Here is a 26,876-nt window from a genome sequence, read left to right as displayed (position 1 = left end):
GTTCAAGACTGGTCCAGAGAAGTAGCGATTGAATACGACCTTCTTTCCAGCTGTGTTAATTGCCTGAGAATTAGGTTTATTCAATGCATGTATTTGTTGTTTCAATGGATCAAGGTTATTGTCTCTAGGTTTCTGCACAGCTCTGATACGTTTTGGTCCAAGAAATGCATTGAATTTTGCTCTTATGGCATTTGTGTCGATCTTTGGCATGGCAAAACCTTCCAAACCAGCTGGTGTCATCAAATCGACATTTGACATTGTTTTTAGCAGTGTCTCTTTCTTATTCTCAGCAGCTATTTCACCATTCATACTATTAATGTTTCTTTCAGTCAGTCCTTTGTAAAGATTTTTGCCAAAAACACACTCATCTACTGGTAAAGGTCCTGTAAGACCAAAGCCCTTGTATTCTGTTAACATGCATGTTGTTAAGTCTCCATTATTCTCTGTCTGAGTATTAAACTGCGTAGTCAAACCTGGCCCCATGTATTCTTTAAATTTCTCTTTCCTTGTCCCCTTGATTTTATTTCTTACTCGTTTTGACTTCCTCTCCTTGTTGTTTCTTTCTAGTCCAACATTTTCTTTGTCTTTTAATTCTCGAAGTTCCTCGCTATGGGTGTATATATTTTCATTTCTTGCCATTTCTGTCTTCCAACCAGACTTCTTTTTGTCACAAGCCCAATTCTGATGAATGTTTATGTCTCTTTGCTGTAAACCCTGATTAGATTTTACTAAAGGTGTAGAAGTGCACAATGGAAGAGGGTTCCCATTGATAGTGCACATAGTTATTGACGTCTGATTTATAAATACAGAAGAACACTCAAAGTCCTTGCCAGCAAATACCCGCTTTATTCTTCCTGCATGGACTGGTGTTGATGAACATAATGGTTCAGAATGTATGTGGTTAGCATGCAAAACATCGTTCACATTTTTGTCCACTTCATTGCTATTTTCTACTTCTTGAAAATCATCCCTGAATTCAGCTTTGGAACATTTTTCAGTGCACATAGTAGTGACTGGACTTTTGGATCTCTCTTTTCCATACACTGAATACCTATCTCTGTCCATGCAGTCTGAAAAAGAGCTACCAAACTGCCCTGTCATGTCATTGTTTTTATGTTCAGCAAATGCATAAACCTCAGAATCAACAATCTTGTCACTCATTATTTCACCAGAACCTGTGTCCATATCATTTTCAAGCATGAGTTCAGTCTCTACCTTGTCCAGTATTTCACAACTGGCCAGATAGTCTTTAACAATTCTGCTTACTATTGGTACAGAGGCATTTAATGCAGTTTCCATCACTTGATGGAGTTCATCATCAACATGATCAGGTTTGGTTTCTTCATTACCTGATGCACTTTCAGATGGTGATGATGTGCCTATACAAAGAGTTCTTTCAATTACAGGGTTTTCTATTTCAATATTTGTTACATTTTCAATTAGTATTTCACAATTGTTTTTTAGTGCACTATCTTGAGAATCTTCAAAACACTCTCTGATGTCAGTTAACTCAGTCTTCATTTGCACAGTGATCAACTGCTGCCCAGAAATCAGGTGTCTGCTACAATTTTGAGTTTCAATTTCCTCCATTAGAGCATCAGGTTTAGTTTTGTCTAGTTCATTTACTACTTCAACAGTTTTGTCTGTTTTACAAACAGAAATATCAAAGCCACCTTTATGATTTATTACAGGGTCAGTTAACGACTCCATACTTGCCAATGGACATGCTACCTTCTTCAGATTTGGTTTCTGCAAAGTTTTGCGCTCACTAGCACCAACAGACCTTTCCAAGATTGCAGGTTCATCTGTGACACCTGCCTCATTGTCAGTATCATCGTCAATACAACACCCTGACAAGTTTATCAAAGTTTTCAGAGAACTGTTGAATTCATCAGGTACTTCACCATCAATGCTACTAATAGAACTATCTGTATCTGTTACAGAATCATACTCCATTAATGTGTCACTTTCACATTTTCTTATCATTTCACTTACTGAAATCTTTGAATACATGTTTATAGAATTAGGATAACAATGTTCAGACACATCATCAAGTGTTTCTTGCTTCTCCATGATGGCATTTTGTTTTTTTTTCATGCCAGCACCATACTTTGTTTGTTGGTTTTAATAAGCCTGTCTACACGCATAATTTATGATAACTCTCAGTTTTTTTACACTGTACCAGACACTTTAAAGTAAAGATTTTGCCCGTCACATTTCTTTCTCTTGTGGAAGTGAATTAACCCAGTTTTCAGATCACAGCTTTCCTGGAATCTGAAAAATAAAATAAAATAAAAGTTACACTAAAGAAATAATAATACATGTACCATTTATTATGTACATGTATCCTGTGGGTTCCTTGAACTGTATTCACTATTTGAAATGGGGGAAAGGGTTATGTCAGCTTACATTTTCCAAGACCAAAACTTTACATGTAATATGAATTGTACTTCAACATATGAACCATACGGAACCTATGACTCTGTGAGACTGCTGAGTGATCAGAAGCTGGATCCCTATCGTAAAATATGGACAATCATGTTGTAAAGCTCTCCTAGCACAATAAGAAGTCTTACAATTATGCTTGGATAATAAAGTAGATGAAAATAAAGGGCAATTACTTCAAATGTATGTGATATAGAATAACAGTTCTTGTGAACTGAAAATCCACTACATGACGTCTATCTGCAAATGAAGCTTAATGTTGATAGCTAAGTGTTATGTTGTTAAGAACAACACAAATATCATTTTACCTATCAACTACCTTGTTGATTGCTTTAATAGTTTAAGAGTTATGATCCACACAAAAATTCAGTGTCAAAATAAACAAATGGCAAATACTCAGAAGTAAGAGGTGCAGAGTAACAATTCTAATTCACTGAACTTTTCCTAAATGAGATCTATCTACATTGTACTGTGTAGTTAAAATGACAAGCGAAACAGGACGCAGGATGCTAGAAAAGTTTCACCAGTCCTTTATGTCAACTTGTCAGTTGATATTTATAACAAATTACATAATAAAAATGCATATTATTAATAATGGCAACACTTTATTTGTGGAACATCACCAACAAGTTATTTGTGACAAAAATGTCATACACATAGTATAGCAAATATTTCTAAAACTTTTTTGCGGTGGATCATTTGAAGTACGATTTAATTTCAGAAACATTTTCAAATGTCTATAGTTAAACTACATTGACATGAAAAAAACTACAATCAAACAATAAATCATTATGCGCTAGTTACATTACACCAAATGTATCAACTTATTGTATGGCCCTATGGTACCTGAAGTCATACTACTATGAACAATGGCCGCTATATTGCTACATTAAGATGGTCACAAAAGATAGGTAGATCCAAACTTAAGATTCAGGATGTTTTTGTTTTTACAGGAGATTATCTCCTCTCTAAATAGAATGGAAACTCATTAATAGCACAGAAGGTAACAAGAGACAAGATCAAAGGGGCCTTGATGATAATTTGTAACAAACATCTCATTAAAGATAGGGACAACTCCATTCAAATATCATGACTTTGTCACCTAATCTTATCTCATCAGGCCTTTAGCCTAATAAATATTTAAGTTATTTTAAATATTGTGTATGCTACCAACCTGTTTTTTATTAGGTTATAACAAATATTGGTAATCAGATGTGCTTCTAGGCTTCAAACACCCTGCTATTGAAGGTTAAACCTTTTACCACTTAGATATGTATTTTGACATGTTTGTAGTCACTTAGAAGGTTAAATTTAATTAAAGACCTTTCTTGCTAGTTTCAAGTTTTAAAGGCTTCATTTCCAACCCTTAGTTACTGATGAGCATCAAACAGCATAAAACCTGAACAGACTGTTACTTCATGGTTCAGCAATAAATTTTAATTACGTAGAGGGTTGGGTTGTTAAAAATATTCTCATTTACATGGAAATAATAATGGCAACAACCATTATTGCAAAAACAGTCAAACAAGGTCTCTTCCTTTGACTAAAAACCTGTTTTTATTTTATTTTAACAGACACAGCTGACAAAGTATGAGAACTATAAACATACTACATGTACTATTCCAAAAGTCAAATTCAATTATTGCCTTTTCAATGGGAAAGTGCTTGGAACAAAACCATTCTTCAATTCTCAACACGAAATGTTAATTGCACAGCGCTTCCGTTAGTGGACGTCCGGGCGTAAATTACGCCCGAAAACGGCAGTGGTACGTCCATTATGCAAATGGTGGAAGTCCCTTGGACGTCCGATAATCCGCATGTACGCTATTTTCTAATACACAACACGTACAAATGTCAACAGTAAATCGGGTTATTCAGACCGTTAACTTCGCCTTAGGGCTACTGTTTTCAATGAATTTCACAGCGAGTGGCCAATATTGATTTCTCAAGCTGTCAATCAAAGTCTTATTGGTAAGCGCATCAGCCAATCAGCACTCAGGCAGCCGAATACACGCAGACCCCACGTGAAGCTGTATACATTAGCAACCTCTGCGTTAGGATGTGTTTATTCAGCAATCAAATATTTCAGTCCACGCTTTCCCTGAGGAAGATTGACGTGATGTCGTACATGAAGTCTAATATTTGCATGATTTTCATATGCACACGAAATGCACGAGAAATGTTTATGTGTTGCTAGAATTTTCGTAACTTTCCGTGAATAATAAAATCTGGAAATGATTTCGGATAACACATTTGTTTATACGCATTTGAAAATAAGCAGTCTGCAAAATTAACCCATCGCCTGATCGCCAATGCAATGAAATCTAGGCTCTGGCGATAGAAAAATTGTCTATCAATCTCCTGATTTGCGATGAAAAAAAATCTGAAGACAGTATGGAAATAACCGACAAATAATTAATTCACGAAAATTCGTTCAAGTGCGCGATAATTTGAGAACGAATTTAATAGTCGGCATTCCGGAAATTTTCAGTACCGATTTTCCCCGGTATTTTATTTATTTATTTCCGATTTGTTAGCAGATGGTACAGACATGAACTGCAACTGACGAAATATCTTCGCTAGTTTCCAAAAATCTTACAAGTCAAATGCCCGCCATCTTGAAATATTTTAAGTGTCGATAAGCGAAGTAAAGTAGTGCAATAGCATATTGTAAAGCAATATGTTAACCAAATGATATATTGCTTACGTATTTAATTAGTTATTGGTTTTCATTTTCTGCAGTCAAACGATGTGCACAGATTATTTCATGTGCAAAACACGTACATTTTTTTCGGACAGTCGTTTTCGGATACAGTATTTGTCGTCGATCATAATTTTCATGTAACATTTAAAATTCAGTCGTTGATTTGTCATAATTACTAAATATGAACAGTGCTCTATTTTCTCAAATCGCGTCACGTGATTAATGCATGTTCAATAGGAATTCCCCCATCCCACAATTCAACTTGCGTAAAATGGCAGACGTTTGCGGACGTCATTATTGTCCGTATTTTGGTTTTGAAAATAGAAATCGTTATTATACTGGATTATCGGGTAATAGATAGAGTTGGAACATGTAGGTATATTAAAATTATAAAATGAAATCAGGACTTCAAAATTTATGTGTGGGACGTCCAAAATTTTAGGCTTGGAAGTCAGGACTTCCAACTTTTAAAAGCTAACGGAAGCGCTGATTGCAGTTCATATTAATGGGTAAATAATCAATTTTGAATCTTTGTGACTTCTTTAAAGTATTTTTTCTTATAATTTACACAATATCTTAAATGATGCATATCACATCAAAACAAATCTCCTTAAATATCATTTAACAGCCTCCTCACTAGTCTAAGACCAGAAATTCATCTCGCTTCGACACGCAATCAATTCTAGTACCAATAAAAAAAATCAAAACGTCTCAAATATTTCACACTTGAAAGCTTCACAAAAAAGTCTGAAAAGTTTTTTTAAATTGATAGCTATTCAATTTCAATAGTGGTCCAGTTATTCAAAAACGTCCATCCTCTATGGTCATCCAAGAAGGAAGCAATGTGGTTAACTGAAATGTAATCCCTGAGCAAGGGGACATTTGATACTCAAATCCCCATAAAGCTTTGATAATCATGATAAAGTTACAATGAATTAATTTTTGACAGCACTTTACTTCAGGAGTTTTTCCGCATGAAAGACTTTTGCATGTGCGAAAAATAATATTATAACTCACCAACTAAAGTCTTCAACATGTCTCAATACATGCAAAATTGTTCAAGAATTCTCTGAAATTTGAACCTCCCTTATATTCATATATGTGAATTAGACAATAGCACATAGCAGAGCTGGGCCTGATGTCAATAATCTGGTTTTGAATTGATTTAATATTGTTTTGTGTTACATTTTAGGCAAAAATATTTTCAAGTTGGAACATTTGAGCAGAAATATTCTAAACAAGAGACGTGTTTGTCAGAAACACAATGCCTTTTTTTTTTTTTTTAAATCAGAGTTTATTTACAGGTCCTACCGGCCTCTTCACGAGGTCTTTGAGGTCCGACCTGAAAACACAATGCCTCCTATTTCGCCGCTCTGAAATAAATTTTCAATATATCATTTGGCAGGTTTAGAAATTATCTCCCTTTTAAAGCTTATTACTTCCCTTCAGGGGTGTGATTGGGGTGAAGTCTGAGGGTAGGAAAATTCTGTAGCCTGATTTTGACTACCCGAATTGCGTGCATTACGCAATGACAAACCTTAAAACAGATTTTTAAATAAACACCATCTTAAACTTATCAACAAGATTTTTTTATGAAAATCATTTTAAAATCACTTAACATGTTATGCAAAGTCACCAGTATCAATTGTGATCAAAATCAATGAGAGTTCCGATACCTGTGAACGTTGACGCAATCTTTCGTTTGAGCCCAATGCCTTTAAATTCTACATAAGGTCAACAATGTTACAGTGTTCAACTAACAACAATTTACAACAGTTTACCGTTTACATAGCTCAATATTTTTTCACATGAATAGAATATGACTTCAGCCTTACCAAGACAGTTGATCTTCCGTACCCATACAGAAAGTGGTATCACTTTCTGATTTATATCCACTGCTGTTTCTTCCCTTTCCCATTTAAATTTGTTTTTCAATAATTGTTAAATCTCCGAGATTTTGTCAGATTTGTTCGTTCGTCTTAATTAAAGCTTCACAAAGTTGTCGTTTGCAATCGAATCGGCAAAGAAATATGAAACACATTTTAAAGACTGATTTTAATTGGAAGATTGGGAAACAACAGCAAATGACATCGCTCGTTTAAAAAAATGCTTAGACAGAATACCAGTGTAATATGCGCAGGCCGCAGATTTTTCGGGCCGCTTATGAAATACACCCGCGGATTCGGTTGTACTTTCACCCATTTTTTCGAATTTACGCAAATCACGGAACCCGGACAACCCGATCCGCTGAACTTTCACACCCCTGCCCTTGGATTTTATTTTTTGAATTTTTACCTTGACCTTTCACCACTCAAAATGTGCAGCTTCATGAGATACACATACATGCCAAATATCAAGTTGCTATCTTCAATATTGCAAAAGTTAAGGCCAATGTTAAAGTTTTCGGACAGACGGACAGACAGACTGACTAACGGACAGTTCAACTGCTATGCCACCCTACCGGGGGCATAATGTTTAAGCCAATGCATGCACTATTTGCAATTTATTTAACCACGAATAAGCGACTCATTCATAATACAAAACCAAAATAATAAATCAACACTTTCACAGGCTGTCATCTTCCACTAATTTACATGTCAGACGCGTTCCATTTCCTAATTTTAAATCATGCAACATGAATACCACAAAATCATCAAGTCCAATTAGTCTATTACAGTTAGTGATCTCAACTGTTGGGCACTTTCTACTCAAATGTAATCAGAATTTCAATCTTCCACATACACTGCCTATCAGTTCACAACGAGATATACATCTTTACAACGCAAACACAACGCAAACACATCTGGACATCCACTGGACAGAAAAACAAGTGCCCTTTTTGAAAATGACTAAGAATTAAATATCTGGCATTACAAGCCATTGTTTTTTAGTTCTCTATACAAAACATTTGAACAAACCTTTGTAATTATACTTGATTGCTTTGATTTAAACAATTAAGGTCTTTACTTTATTACAAAATGTCAAGAGCCAAAACTGACTCAATGGCTCACATCTTTGAGTCTGTCAGATTTTGTTAGGTTTTAATACCTTGTGTTTCATTACTGCGACTACTAAAGAGTCAAAAAGCATATTTTCTAAAAATCAATGATAAGGAAACATGGTTGGATTTCAATCAGTATATAAAATTAATATAATAACTAGATAAAATATACCCTCATGTATTAAGATGAATATTGGTGCTATTAATGTTATTGCATACGGACACTAATTGTATAAGACTAACATTTAAATACTAAGATCTCTTTAAACAGATTTCAACACCAAAAAATCATTAAATGCTAATTATATTAATTGAATGATATTGATTCAGCCTGTAAACTTTGATCATTGAATGGTGAGACATCTTTTCTTGTAATCAAAAAAACACAAATTGTTTACAACCAATGATTATAAGGCTTTTACTGCTTCCACAATGTGGGAGTATATGTTATTGGCCACTATTTTACCAACCATCACAAGGGCTTATAAAATTAATTCCTAAGGGTCATTAGGCTATAAAATCAGACATAATAATCATGGCTTCGGTCATCAGATTATAAATCTATTAATGATGAAGTCTGAACAAGGGCATGATACTTAAATTAAGAATTGATTAGTGAGTAAAGCACACAAATTATGGCCCTTAACTGAATTCCTTACCTGTCTGAGAGGGTTCCCAGACGTTTTTGGCCACAGTAGCTAGCCGGTGTTTGCATGTTGCCCAATATTTATAACAACAAGTTGTTGGCAATTAAGCCTTTTAAAGGCAACTTTATTTATATTATATTGGTTAAACAACCACACAATTATACTGATTAACTATATTGGTACCTTGTGGAGCTACTTTTGATGGGAATTCATTTTTTTACGATGCAACAGGTTAGTTATAACTTGTCCTATTAAATTCTTACTAGGTACTGGGTAAACTGAATTTAAGAGTTATTATTAATTTGTTACAGAAAATTTTAACTACCTTTAGACTTAGACAAAATAATAGCATTGCCCTCCATTTGCAGTTTTAACGGAAATATTTGAATAATGCTTTCTAACATCAATTTTAATATGTTTAAAACTGATACACACAGTTGCCATGTTATTTATGAAAATGTATGGTAACAGTTATGAAATTCACTTTAGATACCTTTTAAACATTCCTTCATGAACATGTCATTGAGCAATACACCTGCCCAAAGTTATCTAACACCTGCAGATGAACCATGTTCTATTGGTTAACATAAGTACCGGCAGGCTTTTAAATGAGCACTTAAATGTGTCACTGGCTCATGTTCACTCATGTGCAGCATGACATTTGTTATCAGACAGACAAAGTGGTGTATTTAACCGTTTACCAGTTTACCACGTAGAAACATATTTTGACGCATTTGTGGTCCCTTAGAAAGTTATTAATACAATACCTTTCTTACTAGATTCAAGTTTAAAAGGCTTCATCTCCAACCCTTAGATACTGATGAGCAGCAGACACCATAAAACTTGAACAGACTGCGAGTTATTTGCAGGCTGTTATGGTATCATGCTGTTTTCACAAAGCTATTTTCGAATTGCCTCTGCGCTTCGAAGTTTTTTTTCATCAGAAATCAAATATTAAAATCCACTTGGGAGAATGACGTGATGTTGAACATGAAGTCAAATTTTCGCATGATTTTCATCTGAACATGAAATACAGAGAAATTTTTCTTTGTTGCTAGAATTTTCTTAACTTTCTGTGAATAATGAAATCTGGAAATGATTTTGGATAGCACGTTTCATGATAGGCATTTGAAAATACTTCAATTGAATAATGTTTTTTGTTACACCAATGGTCATAACACATAGTGCAATATATAGGTAAATAACGTGTTTTGAGATTGCCAAACTATGCATTCATATTATAGGTCACATGCATAAATGACCTGACAAGTTATATCGCGATCCGGAATGAAGTGTACTCGGTAAAATTTAACGAAACACGCGTATCTCAGAAATTTGCTTTCACTTTCGCAAACTTTTCTGAAAGGAGGTACATGTAACATTAAAAATTCAGTCGTTGATTTTGCGTAATTACTAAATAATTACAGTGCTCTAAGCTCTTAAATAGCGTCACGTGGTTAAGTTAACCCATGTTTGATGGAAATTCCCCCATCCCACAATTGGGTCTGCATTCAGTGCTTTCCAATTTGAGAATCTCTCGCCATGGTGCTGGAATTGGAATTTTGGCATCAGAGTCCCAGGGCCCTTTGAAATTATCTGCTCAGTGTTGTTTTTTTCAGATACTGCAACTACCTAGTCCCTTCATGGGAATTATGCAACATTTGCAAACCTTTGAAGTGTTTTTTTTAAATGAAATATTCAGCGTTATTCGGCCCCATTCCCCCCATCTCTAGAGTATATATTTTTCCCCCAAACATTTGAACAATTCCCCAGATAGAGCTGTTACGATTCACCCATCATTCGATTCGATATCGATACCATATGGTCCGATTCGATTATTTTCTATTCGATTCAAATTAAACTATTTGCTGCTTATTTTGCAAACTATTTCATGTTTGGTTTGTCCAGAGCATGATATAATATGTTTGGTATTTGTTATTAACTTATTAAGTTGTACATTTAAAGTGTTTATTTTTTTAATGAAATTTAAAAACGCAACATTGTTTTATAAGTAACAAATTTATTGAACAAAACTTCCTTTTCAATTATTCTCAAATAGCATAAAATGCGCAATGTATCACGTTTTTAACAGGAAAAAACAAGAAAGCGTCGGAGACGGGCGATGCTCCCCAAAGTTTTTTTTGGTCACAATATTGCACTATATATTCCGATAAAAGGAATCGTCTTGAGGGCACAGTAGTTGGGGGGACAAGACATTTTTTTTTAGAAAATTTCAAAGGGCCATAACTCTGTGAAAAATCATCCAACCAGAAACGGCTGATAATATGCACATCTCCTCTTGGTAGTGAAGCTTCCCATAAAGTTTCATTGAATTGCAGTCATTAGTTGCTGAGAAATAGCCCGGACAAGAATTGCACTATACGTACAGTTAATGGAAAATTTCAAAGGGCCATAACTCTGTGAAAAATCATCCGACCAGAACCCGCTTATAATATGCACATCTCCTCTTGGTAGTGAAGCTTCCCAAAGAGTTTCATTGAATTGCGGTCATTAGTTGCTGAGAAATAGCCCGGACAAAAATTACACTATATGAACAGTTAATGGAAAATTTTAAAAGGGCCATAACTGTGAAAATTCATCCGACCAGAACCCGCTGATAATATGCACATCTCCTCTTGGTAGTGAAGCTTCCCATAAAGTTTCATTGAATTCCAGTCATTACCGGTAGTTGCTGAGAAATAGCCCGGACAAAAATTTTGCACGGACGGACACACTGACGGACAGACGAAGTGGCGACTATATGCTCCCCCCAAAATAAATTTTGGGGGAGCATAAAAACATGTTACCAGATTGCACACAGTTTAGTAAACAAACCATATGGGTAACTTACGTCAACACAACACGTTTGCAAGTTGCCTTTGCATCAGAACCTTCTCGAAACCCGAAAGGTTCCCATACTTTTGATTTAAATTTTTACGGTGCATCTTTCGGCGTGGTTGCAGAAGCCTTTTTACCGACTGATGTAATGCTCAGCATGTTACTCATTCATTCATTGGATGCCACATTGGCTATTGACCAATCACAAGAGGTATTACAAATGACAAGAACTTTAGACGACGGATTTGGAAAGTAAGGTTTAAAATGCGGATCAGTTGGGATTGCAGTGAATCAAATCGAAATTGGCCGTATTGGTATCGAAAAGCGAATCAGCGGCATTGAACCGGTTTTTCGATGCATCGAACTGAATTGTTATAGCTCTACTCTCGGAAGTGTTATTCAATTTTAATCAATACCTCATTTAATTATGTCTTTCGTTACTATAATTTTCCTGAACTGCCGCATCTGCTGGTTTACTTTCTTTAAGCCTTTACTCCTTTACCGCAAACCGTACGTTGTTCACTATAACGACATCTACTGCAAAACGTATGTATTCCACCATGTCGCACAACAGCAAAAGCTATCAGAAAAAAATTGATAAAAAATCTGTTTTAACTTTAATGGTAGGTGAAACACAGAATTCTTTTAAATCACGCATTTTAGATGTTCTCAGAAATGGTTTAAACACAAGGGACAGAATGAGGACGATTTTGGTAGAATTATATTGCCTGTACAAACTTCAACATTGTTGAAAAGGCATACAAACTTGATCAGTGTATTATATGCTATTGTATTATCAATGGCCAATTGTTGCAAGAGCATTTACACACAATCACATACGAGATTGCAACTTTACAATGTGTATATTGGATAAAAAAAACATGTTGTTTTGCCGTATATATTTTGGAATAATGTTTTTCTATCTATGTATGGTAAATTATAGTGTTAAAACTTGATTGTGTACTGTTAAGCATTGAAATTTCCCCTTTTACGCGCGAATTTTATCTCCCTCAGGGGACCCGACCCCTTTCCCCCCTAACTGAAAACAAGAGGGCCATGATGGCCCTGAATCGCTCACCTGACTCATTAAGATCAGATGAAAACTATGACCTCTATTGTCTACACAATGTTTTTCTATGATTTGACCTAGTGACCTAGTTCCTGACTCTAGATGACCCAAATACAATCCCAATCCAGATTTCATCAAGATGAACATTCTGACCACAGTTCATAAATATTGGATGAAAACTGTGACCTCTATTGTCAACACAAGGTTTTTCTATTTATTTGAACTAGATTTTTACCCCAGATGACCCAAATACAATCCCACCCAGATTTCATCAAGAATTCTGACCAAATTTCATAAAGGTTGGATGAAAACTGTGATCTCTAATGTCTACACAAGGTTTTTCTATTATTTGACCTAGTGACCTAGTTTTTGACCCCAGATGACCCAAATAAAATCCCAACCCAGATTTTATCAAGATAAACATTCTGACCAAATTTCATAAAGATTGGATGAAAACTGTGACCTCTATTGTCTACAGAAGGTTGTTCTATTATTTGACCTAGTGACCTTGTTTTTGACCCCAAATGACCCAAATACAATCCCAAACTGGATTTCATCAAGATAAACATTTTGACCAAATTTCATCAAGATTGGATGCAAACTGTGACCTCTACTGTCTACACAAACAAATTGTTGACGGACGGACGCACAGACACACGCAGGCACGCACAACGGACGCCGGACATCACACGATCACATAAGCTCACCGTGTCGATTCATGACAGGTGACCTAAAAATATGTGTCGGAGATAAACATGAACAGTTGTGGTTAAAATCCCATAGAAACAAGGGCTGTTTGTAAAACATGCATGCCCCCATATATGGGCTATAAGTTGTAGTAGCAGCCATTGTGTGAATACGTTTTTTGTCACTGTGAATGGTGGTGGTGGTGGTGGTGTAGTAGTAGTAGTAGTAGTAGTAGTAGTAGTAGTAGTAGTAGTAGTAGTAGTAGTAGTAGTAGTAGTAGTAGTAATAGTAGTAGTAGTAGTAGTAGTAGTAGTAGTAGTAGTAGTAGTAGTAGTAGTAGTAGTAGTAGAAGTAGTAGTAGTAGTAGTAGTAGAAGTAGTAGTAGAAGTAGTAGTAGTAGTAGTAGTAGTAGTAGTAGTAGTGGTAGTAGTAGTAGTAGTAGTAGTAGTGGTAAAAGTAGTAGTAGTAGTGGCAGTAGTAGTAGAAGTAGTAATAGTAGACGTGGTGGTGGTGGTGGTGGTGGTGGTGGTGGTAGTAGTACTAGTAGTAGTAGTACTAGTAGTAGTAGTAGTAGTAGTAGTAGTAGTAGTAGTAGTAGTAGTAGTAGTCAGTGATTTTTTTTGCTTTAATTTGTTACAGCCTGTGCCTTTTGAATTGGGAAAATTAGCGCAATAAACCGTGAAATTGGGAAAAATAGTGCGATAAACCATGAAATTGGGAAAAATTAAGCATTATAAATAGGATTATAAGTAATAGAAGTGATATTGTGTTTAAGTGCATGTTCAGGGAGTTTTCTAGAAAAGGAGTCTGGTCAAATTGGTTTGTTTTTTTAATCAATAAAAGTGGCAAGTTTGGGAATGATTTATGGACAAAAATGACTAAATTCAAGTTATATATTTTGTGAGATGTTTAAAAAATAAAGTTGAGACCTAGATTTAAGAAATCATAATTAAGATATATGAGACTTCTTTCTAAAAAAAAAAAAAAAAAAAAAAAATTTTTTTTTTTTTTTTTTAAGTTGGGCTTTTTTTGGGAAATTTTGGTCAGAATTTTGGGAAAAAACGTGTATTTTTGCGATTGGGAAGCAGCCGAAATTCGGCTGTAAATTTGAGCAAAAAAAATCACTGGTAGTAGTAGTAGTGGTAGTAGTAGTAGAAGTAGTAGTAGTAGTAGTAGTAGAAGTAGTAGTAGTAGTAGTAGTAGTAGTAGTAGTAGTAGTAGTAGTAGTAGTAGCAGTAGCAGTAGCAGTAGCAGTAGCAGCATTACAAGACCAATACTTAAGAATGATCAAATGGGAAAAGGTAACATAGCACCAGCAGTAAATATGGGGCTCATTTACAGGTCAGATTTGGAATCTCTGCTGTAAAATGAGATTTTGAATGAATTAAAGGGAGGCAAATCTGTAATAAAAAGAACATGCATAAACCGTAGTTGTTTCCCTTGTTTGAACCTTGCTAAATCCTTACAAGTTTGGAAAGAATTGGATGAAAAATTTGGACTTTATTGCATAAACACCATTTTCTCAATTCAAGGGGAGGTAATTCTGTACTTCATGGACCAATAATGCTCATTTTTTGTAGGGTTCGTGTCCTCATTGATATAAAGACACTGTGCAAATTTGGAAAGGATCGGACAAAAAATGTGGAAGATTTTTGAAAGTTTTCACAAAATAGGCAAAAACGAATAAACATGCAAAGTTCAACGAGCTCCTGCGGCCATGTTTTTTGACGAATCAAATTTCTTTGAACAACTTTTTCAGGGGAGCCCTCAAAGGTCATCCCTGTGAAATTTTTTGAAAATCTGATGAGCGGTTTCTGACAAGAAGATTTTTTAAGGTTTTTACCATATATGGTCATGGTGGCCATCTTGGTTATGCGATCAAATTTTTTTTAACAATTCTTTTGTCCCATGACCTAGGGATGCTCCACATGAAATTTAGTTGAAATTGGCTCAATGGTTTAGTAGAAGAAGATGTTTACAAATTGTTTACGGACGGACGGACGGACGGACGCCGGACGCTGAGTGATCACAATAGCTCACCTCGAGCTATCGCTCAGGTGAGCTAAAAACCACTGCTTTGTCATCTCATTTATCAATTCATTGCTAGGTTACCTAGTTTTGCAAGCGTTATAGGGCAAATTAACCCCTGCACTACCCTGTGCTTAAAGGCCCTAGTGAAAGGTAGGCAAATGAGTTAATGTTGACGTGCAACACAAGCGCATAGTGTAGACTGTAATTGAGGCATGATGACCATTTGATTAGTTGCACGTACAGGTCACTGCAAAACATAATGGTGTTTGTGGCGATTTTAGAAAATGCATGTTGGTGATATATCAATTATGACATTAAGGCTAGTATTCCATCTATCCGCATCTGTATCTGCATCCGTATCCGCAAAATCATAATACAGAAGCTATATTCCATTTATCCGCATACGTCGAACGTATCTTTCTTTTATTATATGGATAAAACTGAAATTTACAATTGAGATGATTATAATGAAGGACAAGCGTGAATTTCAGTAGATATAAGATAAAAATCATCATTTTGTTTGTAAAAGAATACAAATGGTAACTACCTGAAACATTTTCTTCTAGTGCCTTGGCTATGCTTTTCCAAACATTTGAAGTGAAATCCGAGTCCCGATATGCAGAACTGCGTTGGTTGTATAATTCCGGGTAATTTTTCAAGAATTCGCTTAGTTTTTCAGTTGATTTTTTAGATGACAGCCCCCTCATCGTGCTAAATGCCATCCGTATCTTGTCCGCATCCGCATTAGAATGCTCACTTGAGCCACGGACTCTAGATTACACGGATAAGAAACGGGACCGTTACGCCAAATATCTTGTTGTGTTTAAGTCACGTGACCGTGTCGTAACTATCGATCTTTTATCGAAGCGCCGAGGTTATACATTTGATGTACCCACTCACGTATTTTGTTAAATTAAAGTTTTATTTCTTGGCCGATTTTGACAAATTATGTATCATTAGAAAGCTTACATTACGTAGTTTTCAGATATATAAATATATATTAAGTTTTTCTTCTGATTCCGGCAGCCCGGCGAGTTATAACTTTAACTTTTGCAAATATCATACCGTTTTGGAGTTTTAGAATCTAGATTTACGGTTGACATGTTCGTACTTTATACCGATTTGTAGCGTTTATATTTGGAGTTCAGTTTTAAAAATAACATCTTGCTTAGGAGAATATAATTCTGTATATGATAGAAGAAAAAAATGGTTTAAAAATGAAAGCAAGTAAGAAATGAAGGCGAAAAAAAGTAGCGAGATCCTAATGAACCGAACTGATGCTACGGTCTTGGCGATTATGCTTTTGTTTAGATACCGGCCATTGAATTTCCTTTGCCATGATTATTATATTTTTTATGGAATAAATTGAAATATTTTGTTCTAGAGACATATCAATAAACCTAAGTATTAATGAAGCTTAATAAATTAACGATTTCAGCTCTTGATTTTAACACAATAAAGGGTGTTAATTTTATGATGAAACAGCGTATATAGCGGACCCTCTTGATATTTTTCGGCTTTGCATAATTCAATTCAGGGATCATATTTGTTTCGGTTTTGTCGGTCCTAGACCGATTGGGGTCATGAAAGACCAATTGAAAATCCCAAACAGTCGGTCCGAATCTGTTTGCTAAAATTCCCATAAAATCGATTGCAAGTTACACAATATACACGTCAAAGCACACCCTAATGACAGTCTTATCTCGATTAGGTGTGATAAACTGATAAATCTATCGCTGCAGTCCAGTCTCTAAACCGGTCTGGACCGGTTTATTGCACGTCCGACCAAGAATAACAAACTTATGAATAGGGGATTAAAGACGTGTCCGAAATTAATGAGGGTGTTTGAAAATTTCTCAAACTGCAAAAACCGCAAAACAATTAAAGAGACTTAAGGCCTGTGATGTACATATCGATCGATTATCGGTATCATTGTGCGTCTATTGATAGTTATTATTGGTATAGAGGCTAAGGTGACAGCGCGCACTGGTATATAATCGGTCTTTGATGTTAATTGACGTGAATGTGAAACAAAACAATTTGTTACGATTGTAATTGCATTAAAAAGAAATGTTTGTAGCTCATATGCGCGAATAAGTTATCTATTTGTTTACTGATGTGTATGTTTATCACACCAAGATATTACTTATAGACCTTAAATCTTAGATTTTTCATCATTTTCATTGAAAAATGGCACAACGCAAGATTGTTGCGTGGTTACAAACCAGGGATTTTTTTGGCTCTATTTTATAGCCGAAATTCTGTTATGTTCCCAATCCCAAAAAGTATACTTCCCAAAATGTGGCAAAAAATTCCCAATTTCCAAAAAAAAAAATTTTTTTTTTTTTTTTTTAGAAAGAAGTGTCTAATTTATCTCAATTTTAAATCAATTACATCTAACAAAGTATTATATGATTTTGTTCTTTTAATTTGAATGATTATAAAGACTTCTATCAAATTTAGTATTTCCCTTATTAATCAGTGGACTTTTCGTTTGGAATACATTATTTTCCCAATTTCATGAAAATGCCGATAAAATTCCCAATTCCAAAGCCATGGGCTATCTTCCCAAAAAGTGGAAAAAAAAACCTGCAAACTCAATTGAAACCGAATGAAAACCGGAGTAGCGAACCGGTGTTACGTGCATATTCAGTGACTGGGAGTAGCGACCCAAGTTCACATGAGAACCGGTCTGGCAAACCGGATTCTCAAACAGACTGTCGGCTTGAGCAACCCATTAGTCTGCAACTAAGAAATGAAAGTTGCATAAACGTGTCTAGAATTGTCGATTCAAATTCCGAAATTCTCTCTAGCGGGTGTGGCAATGGTACAGATTCGGCTGTTGTAAGTGCCAACCCATTATCAAAGCCCAAGCGGGACAAGTCCCCTGCGCATGGTTCCAAAAAGGCAAGGCATGACAGTAGTAGTGAAAGTAAAAATTTCACATCTAGTTGGCTGGGCAAATTTAGTTGGCTACAGTATGACAATGGAGCCATGTTGTGCTCTATGTGCGTAAAACACAACAACCTGTCCAAATTTTCGTAAGGTTCTACCAACTTTCGCAAATCTATATTGAAAGACCACGAGAATAGTAGTGGTCACAAAACGTCCATGCAAATGGAATCAGACATGTTAGCACAAAGGATGTCGTCTGTTGACAAAAGTATGTGCAAAAATGCTGACAACATAAGACTGGCGGTCTGTAGATTGATTCGCACAGCGTTTACAGTTGCTAAGTCAAACATGCCTATCGAAAAGTATCCAATACTTTGCGAGTTACAAGTCAGCAATGACACGCCTGTTACAAGATCTTTGTACCATGATGCAAATGCTTGCGTGGAGTTCATACAGATAATATCAAACCACATAGACAACACCTTGTTACAAAAAGTGAAAAGTAGCCCTGCTCTCGGTATCATGATTGACGAGAGCACAGACATTGGTTTGGAGAAACACTTGATTGTGTATGTGACCTATTTGCACGATGGAGACATGCACACTAGTTTCCTTACGTTGATAAAACTCAGTGCTGCAGATTTTGGCGTGGTACACAACTTGCTTGTGGGTGTTCTCAAGGCCCGTGGCATAAACCTAGAACGTGTGTATGGGTTTAGCTCTGATGGGGCCGCAGTCATGACCGGAAAACAAAATGGTGTGTCTGTTCGCTTGAAATCGGACAACCCAGTTATGCTTGACATGCATTGTGCTGCCCACAGACTGGCATTGAGTAGCCTTGATGCAGCGAAGTCTGTGAAAGAAGTCGCATATTACGAAGGCCTGCTTCATTCACTTTACTCGTTTTTTTGTCGATCGAGTAAAAGACTTGAGCATTTGAAAGTTTGGCAAGATGTTCTTGAAGACCCACAAGTCAAACCTACAGCTGTGCACCAAGTTCGCTGGTTAAGTTTTGCTAACAGTGTAACGAATGTGAGAAAAACACTGCACTGGCTTTTGAAGTCAATGGAAAGCGATTCCGATGATTATGTCATGGCATTGTCATTGTTTCAAGTTTGCAGAACATACAAGTTTCTATTTCTGACACACTTCTTTTCTGACATCATGTCGGAACTTGCTTTGGTTTCAAAGGCATTGCATGCAATTAGAGAAGCTTTCATACAGTCAACTTACTGGTACTATCCGAACTGCATGTTGTTCCATTGAACAGCAGTATTTGGTTGAGAAACCTTCCTATGGACCAAACCTGCGTGAATTTTTGACAACATACGAGACGCAAGAGACGTTTCATGGGGTGTTAATAAAACAATCCCACAAAGACACACTACTGCCTGTTGCGTAATCGGAGTTTGCAGAAATACTGTTGAACAGCATTCAGGAGCGTTTCCCAAAAATTGAAATATGGGAAGCAATGATGCTGTTCAACCCGCCCGACTTTCCAAGCTCCACTAAAGACAAGGCCGATTATGGCAATAAGCAAATCTCTGTGCTTTTGAAGCATTTCGGAAAAGAGATCGGTGGCAAATCGCCGCCCGTTTGTGAAGAGGGAGCCCTCCAAGAATTTTCTCTGTTCAAAAATTACATGTTCGACCTCAAAGTGTCATCATTCGAGGGGCTTGCTGACAAAATACTGTCTCAAGAAGAGATGTGGGCAAAGTTCCCAAACATGACGGGCTTCTTGCCATCTGCAGGGTGCTCCCTGTCAGTACAGTAGACTGTGAACGTGGGTTTTCAGCTCAAAACCTCATAAAAACTTGTCTATGATGCAGAATGGGTTTGGAAAATCTTGACAATTTAATGCGCGTTGCCATCAATGGCCCTGACTTGTCTGCGTTCGAGCCCGAGGTTATTTACCAGAAGTGGCGTTCAGTGAAGAATCGGCAAATATTTTGCAACAACAAGAAGCTTGATAAGTTAATAAACATGTAATCCCATATTGTTCATCGTGTTGAAGATGTGCAGACAATGACAGGATTGTGTACATTTGCTATTCATTATTTGTCCATGCTTTTTGTGCTTTTGGTGCTTTTTGCGTTTTTTAAACATTTTGTGCTTTTGTATTGCATGTCAACATTATCTTGCTGAGTTTTATTGTTTAAATATTTTGTATTGCCTGTTGCTTGTGCTGAAATGCATATATGTACTTGCAACCTTTTATTGTGAGGAAGCTGCTGACCAGTTCACTCCGAAATTGATTCGATCTGATACTTAAATAATTCGTTTTTACCCACTTTCTTAGCGTTACCACATTTTGTTTTCGTTTCTTTTTAGTTTTATGCTCGCAAATTTTATGGCAGTTTTTTAGATCTACGTATAGATGCAGGTCAGCGGCTTCATGCACAACATTTTTTAAATTATATAAAAACTAGTAGAAATCTCTAGTAGAATCTTATCTTTATCTTATCTCATTATTAATGACATTCATGTATGATTGTACTATATCCTGTTGCCTAGTCCTAAATATTTATTTGTATTTATGTATTTATGTATTAAGCACACGATTACTATTGCGTTGTTTTGTTATAGTCAGTAGCCAACATCCGCACAGATGTGTTTATTTCCAAGCATGTTTGTAAGCTATTATCAAGTCGACAACGATTTAAAACATCGTTTACAACTTACGCAGCTTTATAATAGTTGACAACGATGAATAAAATGTCTGTTGAAAACGACACACGAAAAAACAATGATATAGCAAATGATAAAAACAATTGAGAAAACTCGTATGTTCCGTTTAAAACAAATGCCAAATGGAATTTAACTTGTACGTTTATTACGTGTATTAAGTGAATGGCAAAAGCAATGGTATATATAATAACGTATTTTTCATGATTTCGGATGTAAACTTTTCGGATACTTTTTCCCCCATTTTAATCCGGACCGATTGGGGTTGCGGGAAAATATGATCCCTGCTTAAAATATAATGGGTGTCAAAACATTCATCGTTTGTTGTTTATTATCAAAAAGGTAATTATGTAAAATTATATGAAAGGTTATTAACCATAAATTATCAATAAATTATTTTTTTTTAAAGATTCTTTAAAATAACGGTCAACTGTCTATGCATGTATATTGAAATATCTGTATAAGTTATCAGAGTTATAAAAATATAGAATTCTAAATTATCACTCTGTATTATTTGTATTTTTCAGAAAGATTATTTAACCCCGTTGTGGTCAAATGAGAATGCTGTTTTTAATCATGTTGTTCCGTACACTACCATACACTCTTTATAGGACTACCAAATGACGGAGTTTTTTTACCGGTACCCGCTAAATACGTTAAATGTTAAGTATTAGATTTTTTAAATGTTTAAAATGTACATGTATAGGTATTAAGCACTAATAATTATTATGATTAAGCTGTCTGACATCTATACAGTATTTAGTTTATGGCAATCTGTATGGGCAGATGACTATAAATGTTTTCAATACGCTACATATCTTATAAACGCAAAATTGAGTATTTGGCGTTACATTACTCCAAGAAATGACCACCAATACCACGAGAAGACATGGAGGTATCATAAAAAGTGTAAACTGACCAGCATTACCACCTGTGGTTAGGGACCAATATACAAGTATAGGTCCCTGCTGTGGCGTACGACACCATAGTGTTATTTAGTATTGGTCGGCACAGTATCTGATCATAACGAGATAATTGGTTTGTGCTGAACACAGGGGCAATAAAACCACAGATCTATCAATAAACAAGATTATTGAGATATCTTTTATTGAACACCGCGATAAAAATGCGCAAACCACGGACTCTAGATTACACGGATAAGAAACATGGCAACATTCTCAGAATCATCACTCCTATATGTGTTATCACCTAACAATTTGTCTAAAAATAATTTATATATTTGAGTTGAAGACGATGTACTGTTGTATAAGTCTGAATAAACTATCTGTCTGCCTGTCTAAATCTAAGCCGTCATCGTCCCAGTATAAAAAAATCTGATTTTGAATAGTTGGACATGATGACCTGATGTCAAAATACGAAATGACCCGCGTAACACCGACCGTGATTTTCAAGAATCTTGAATAAATTGATAATTTAAGGTAAATAACATTTTATATAATTATACATAATTACCTCGTTGATAACAAACAGCAAACGATGAATGTTTTTGACACCCATTTTATTTCAATTATGCATGCAAAGCTGAATAATATTGAGAGGGTCCGCTATATACGCTGTTTCATCATAAATTTAACACCCTTTCTGTGTTATAAACAAGAGCTGAAATCGTTAATTTATTAAGATTCATTTCAGGGTCTTCCCCAGGCCATTTAAGCGCCCCTTACCGGGGCGCTTGAATTTCGAAATCAGAGTCCCCGGGGCGCCTGAAATTTTCCGATCAGTGTATTCTTCAGTAAAAGAAAGTGTAGATTGTCCAAAAAAATCAAGGTTTCCCTATCAGTGTATCAATATTCCCTGTTTTAAAAGAGCACTCGGTACCTACTTTCACAAGTAATCGCCATAAACACCACATGGGGTAATGGATAATCCACTGATAAGAGAATAGCATGACGCGCGTATCGATTATTTTAGCCACATTACACGGTCATTTAAATGCTGACAATGATGTATCTGGTAACTTTCCAGTCGTCAAACTGTGAAGTTCATCGTCCAATCGGTTACGCGAATGCTTATGAGGGCGGGGGTTAACTATCGACCATTATTTTTGATTGACGTCGGGCATGAAGTAAGAGTTTATCGCAGCTTGATTAGCAAGAAGTTGTACCATTTGAGTAATATAAAACCGGTAATTAGTACAGTACAGAACATTAAAGACGGTTTCGGGCATCATCATCACACCTTTTTACTGTAAACAAGTGTTACCTATGACTCATAATTAATACGAGAAATTAATTGCAAGTGGTAAACAATTAATTATTATAGCGAGTAAGTTGTGCAAATGACTCCCGGTTACAATTATGTGATAACAATTTATTTAATTCCAGTATATGTATATTTCAACATGTCCATTTATAGAACTGATTCACCTCGTTTTTCTGACATTTATTCGACACGTAATGCGCTTTAACAAATTTTCGTTGAATTAATTACGCACACTTGCAAATGTTTCGTCCGATAATCGATAGTTAGAAGACTGATGATGGCAACCGGCCGTTATCCTCGTGGACAACGTGAATTTCATGCATAATTCCGTCAAAACATTTATTCGACTCGTAAAGTGTTTAAACAAATTATCGTTGAATTTATAACGCAACGGTTAATATTTGTTGAAATCTCAAATGGGACTGATTAAATCTGTAATCAGAAACCCATTCCCGTAAGTCGATGTTAACGCGTTTTTAATCCGAAACACACTTCCGAATGTAAATGTTACCGCAAGGTTAAATATTTTTGCTTCAAATTAGCAGTGCAGTGCAGATTTATTTTGTGTCGAATCTTTTTCTCAATTAAAAAGAGCGCGAAAATTATGCAGCATGTACAACGTCGCGTCTATTGCATACAAATGGCGTGTATTGAGCGTTTTAACAAGCCCACAACAGGTCAGGGGATTGACGCATATTCAGAGGCAATATTTCATCAAATCATCTATAAATAGTCACTTAAAAAATGGCAAGGTTTGTGTTAAAGAAATAACTGAAAGCTTTTATCGTAAATATTTACCAGAAAGAGATTGATAAAAACGGAATAAACGGGATTATCGGGTAATAAATAGAAACTTGAAAATTAGTAAGTATACAGTAATAGAGTCGGGTTGAAACGGATGTATTGGGGAATCGTTCGATTCGGGATTTTACTATCTGTGCGGAAAAGTTTTAAAACAATTAAACAATATAGAAAAATATATTTTTAAATGACTGGGAGATTTTTTTGAAGAGTCATAGCGCACCAAATGACGTCTTTTGACGCTGTTTTTCTTTGAGTTATAACGCACCACAGAACGTGAATTGACACGTTAAATGAAAAAAAAAACGTCGGGAGGGAACACCCCGAACCCACCCCCGATTGGCCCCGGGGCGCCTGAAAAAATTCCTGGGGAAGGCACTGCATTTATAATAAGCTTTATTGATATGTTTCGTGAACAAAATACTACAATATATTCCATAAAAAATATAATAATCATGGCAAAGAAAATTCAATGGCCGGTTTCTAAACAAAAGCATAATCGCCAGTTCAGTGCATTTAGGAACGCGCGCTACTTTCTTCCGCCTTCATTTCTTAATTACTTTCGTTTTTAAACAATTTTTTATGCTATCGTATACAGAATTCTATTCTCCTAAGCAAGATGTAATTTTAAAAACTGAACTCCAAATATAAACGCTACAAATTGGTATTAAGTACGAACATGTCAACCGTAAATCTAGATTCTAAAACTCCAAAACGGTATGATATTTGAAAAAGTTAAAGTTATAACTCGCCGGGCTGTCGAAATCAGAAGAAAAACTTAATATATATTTATATATCCTTTTACTACGTAACGTAAGCTTTCTAATGATATATAATTTGTCAAAATCGGCCGAGAAATGAAACTCTAATTTAACAAAAGACGTGAGTGGGAATATCAAAATGTATAACCTCGGCGCTTCGCTGTACGCTAATCGTAAAAGATTGATAGCCACAACACGTTAAAACGCGCGGTGGTAAAACATAAACTGTGTATTTCTTGTGTTAAACTCGCTATAAATCCATTAATAACAACAGGAATATACTAAAAGTTATATTTTTTTGAAAGAGGAATTAATAAGCAACAATTTAACGTATAATCCAATAAAATCGGATGAATAGTATTTGCATAAGATTGAATTTACTACAGTAAGGGTCAAATACTCGATTCATCTCCTATCAATATACACTCCGTGCTTGAGCGTTCTTTTGCGACGCCTATTGCGCGTGTGGATATGTGGATGTATGGAATAAGCGCAGAGTATTGCAACTTGTTCTATTTGTTTGCGGATGCGGTTTTGCGGATACGGACAGATGGAATACTACTAAATTTGTATGTGTACGCTTAGTCCATATAAACGTTCTCCCAGCGCCTTTGATGATTTTTGCTATGCTGGCTCTTGGTTATAAAAGTGAGAGTTGAATTATTGCAACTATGTGTATGCTATGATTATTTTTTTCAAATCATAATGAGTGCTTGTGGGTTATTTTTATTTTGGCACATTTGTATTCATGATAATCATAACAAGAATAGAATGCAGCCATATGTACAACACATGGAAGTTTAACCATCCTTGCTTATTTGGCAAGCAACTTAAATAAACATGTATCCTGGACAGTTATTGCTTTCTTTTAAATTCAACCAATCAAATAAGTATTTCACGAAACATTTAACTATTTAAATCATTTCAATTTACTTCAAAAAACTATTCGCAAATTGCCCTGAGCCAAACCAAATGGCACTCAAGGAAAATATACACATCTAGTGTTGACAATTAGACGTCTACGCAACCTATTTTCGCGACCACGAAATAAAATTAAGCCAATAGCAATCGTTGGATTTCACAATAATAAACATGCATTTGGGTTTGTGTACTATGATATGGATTTGTACATGCATTAATGATAATATAGCGTATTTAGGCCTTAAATCTGCAATGTTTACAATTTGACAGCTCCCGTTAATTAGCGCGTGACCGTTTCGCATGTGGCATTTCTTTGTTCAATTAAACATAGTTTGCAATACATTTTTGCAAGAGCATTGTAAAAAGCATGTGTTTAAGTTACGCTAAAATTTTACATTAAAAGAATTCGTCTAACGTGATAAAAGCACCATGAATAGACGCGTATTTTACCTCAATAAACGCTTAATGGGATCCGTTGTAAACAATCTTGAACAGCGCGCGCCTATGACGTCACATGCGCCATCTTGCGGGAGTCTTCACTGCACCTGCTTCAGATGACAGACAACTGAGTTCAGCTACGTTTGGTGCTAGTTATTTCCCTTAGAATGGGCCAATGAGCAAAAATTCCATAATTGCCTTCATTTCGGCAGTGAGGATTCGAAGTATGCAAAATTAATGATAGGAGCGAAATAGTTTCATGACTGCAGAGTAATAAAAGATAGCTTATACTTTTAAAGTAAAAATCAGGTATCACAGTTCAAAACAACAACAAGCCGCAAAACAATATTATGATGACTACTTAATTATGTGTACAGGTGGTTCGCGTGTGACTACGATAAAAATGAGTAAAAATATAATTTAAAATTAAAAAAAATAATAATAAAAAACAACGAAAAATCTACTTCTCGGAAAAAAAAGTTCACTATCAAATATATATATATATATATATATATATATATATATATATATATATATATATATATATATATATATATATATATATATATATATATATATTCGATTTGAAATTACATGTCTAATAACAAACCTCTGGACCGTAAGGTTCCAGCGAAGAAGATTAAAAAAAGTTTTACATACTAGGAAAGAAAGTAATCCCTAGGGCGGCCGATTTTAATCACAGGAGTTTGATTCAAATAAACTAGGTAGG

General features: G+C 35.5%; 1 protein-coding gene across 1 annotated transcript; it reads right to left on the bottom strand.

Moving 5' to 3' along the window:
* Positions 1–2: 2 nt before the first annotated feature.
* Positions 3–26,264, bottom strand: LOC127839557 (uncharacterized). Its single transcript, XM_052367945.1, has 3 exons — positions 26,159–26,264; positions 40–2,274; positions 3–8 (listed from the first exon to the last, which is right to left on the bottom strand). Exons 2-3 carry the CDS (start codon positions 2,095–2,097, stop codon positions 3–5), a joined length of 2,064 nt encoding a protein of 687 aa, XP_052223905.1. The 5' UTR covers positions 2,098–2,274; positions 26,159–26,264.
* Positions 26,265–26,876: the final 612 nt, after the last annotated feature.

Source organism: Dreissena polymorpha, chromosome 7 (genome assembly GCF_020536995.1).
Source record: "Dreissena polymorpha isolate Duluth1 chromosome 7, UMN_Dpol_1.0, whole genome shotgun sequence".
Taxonomy (NCBI): domain Eukaryota; kingdom Metazoa; phylum Mollusca; class Bivalvia; order Myida; family Dreissenidae; genus Dreissena; species Dreissena polymorpha.
Note: the sequence above shows the minus strand (reverse complement) of the source record. Positions and strands in the feature narration are given on the sequence as shown.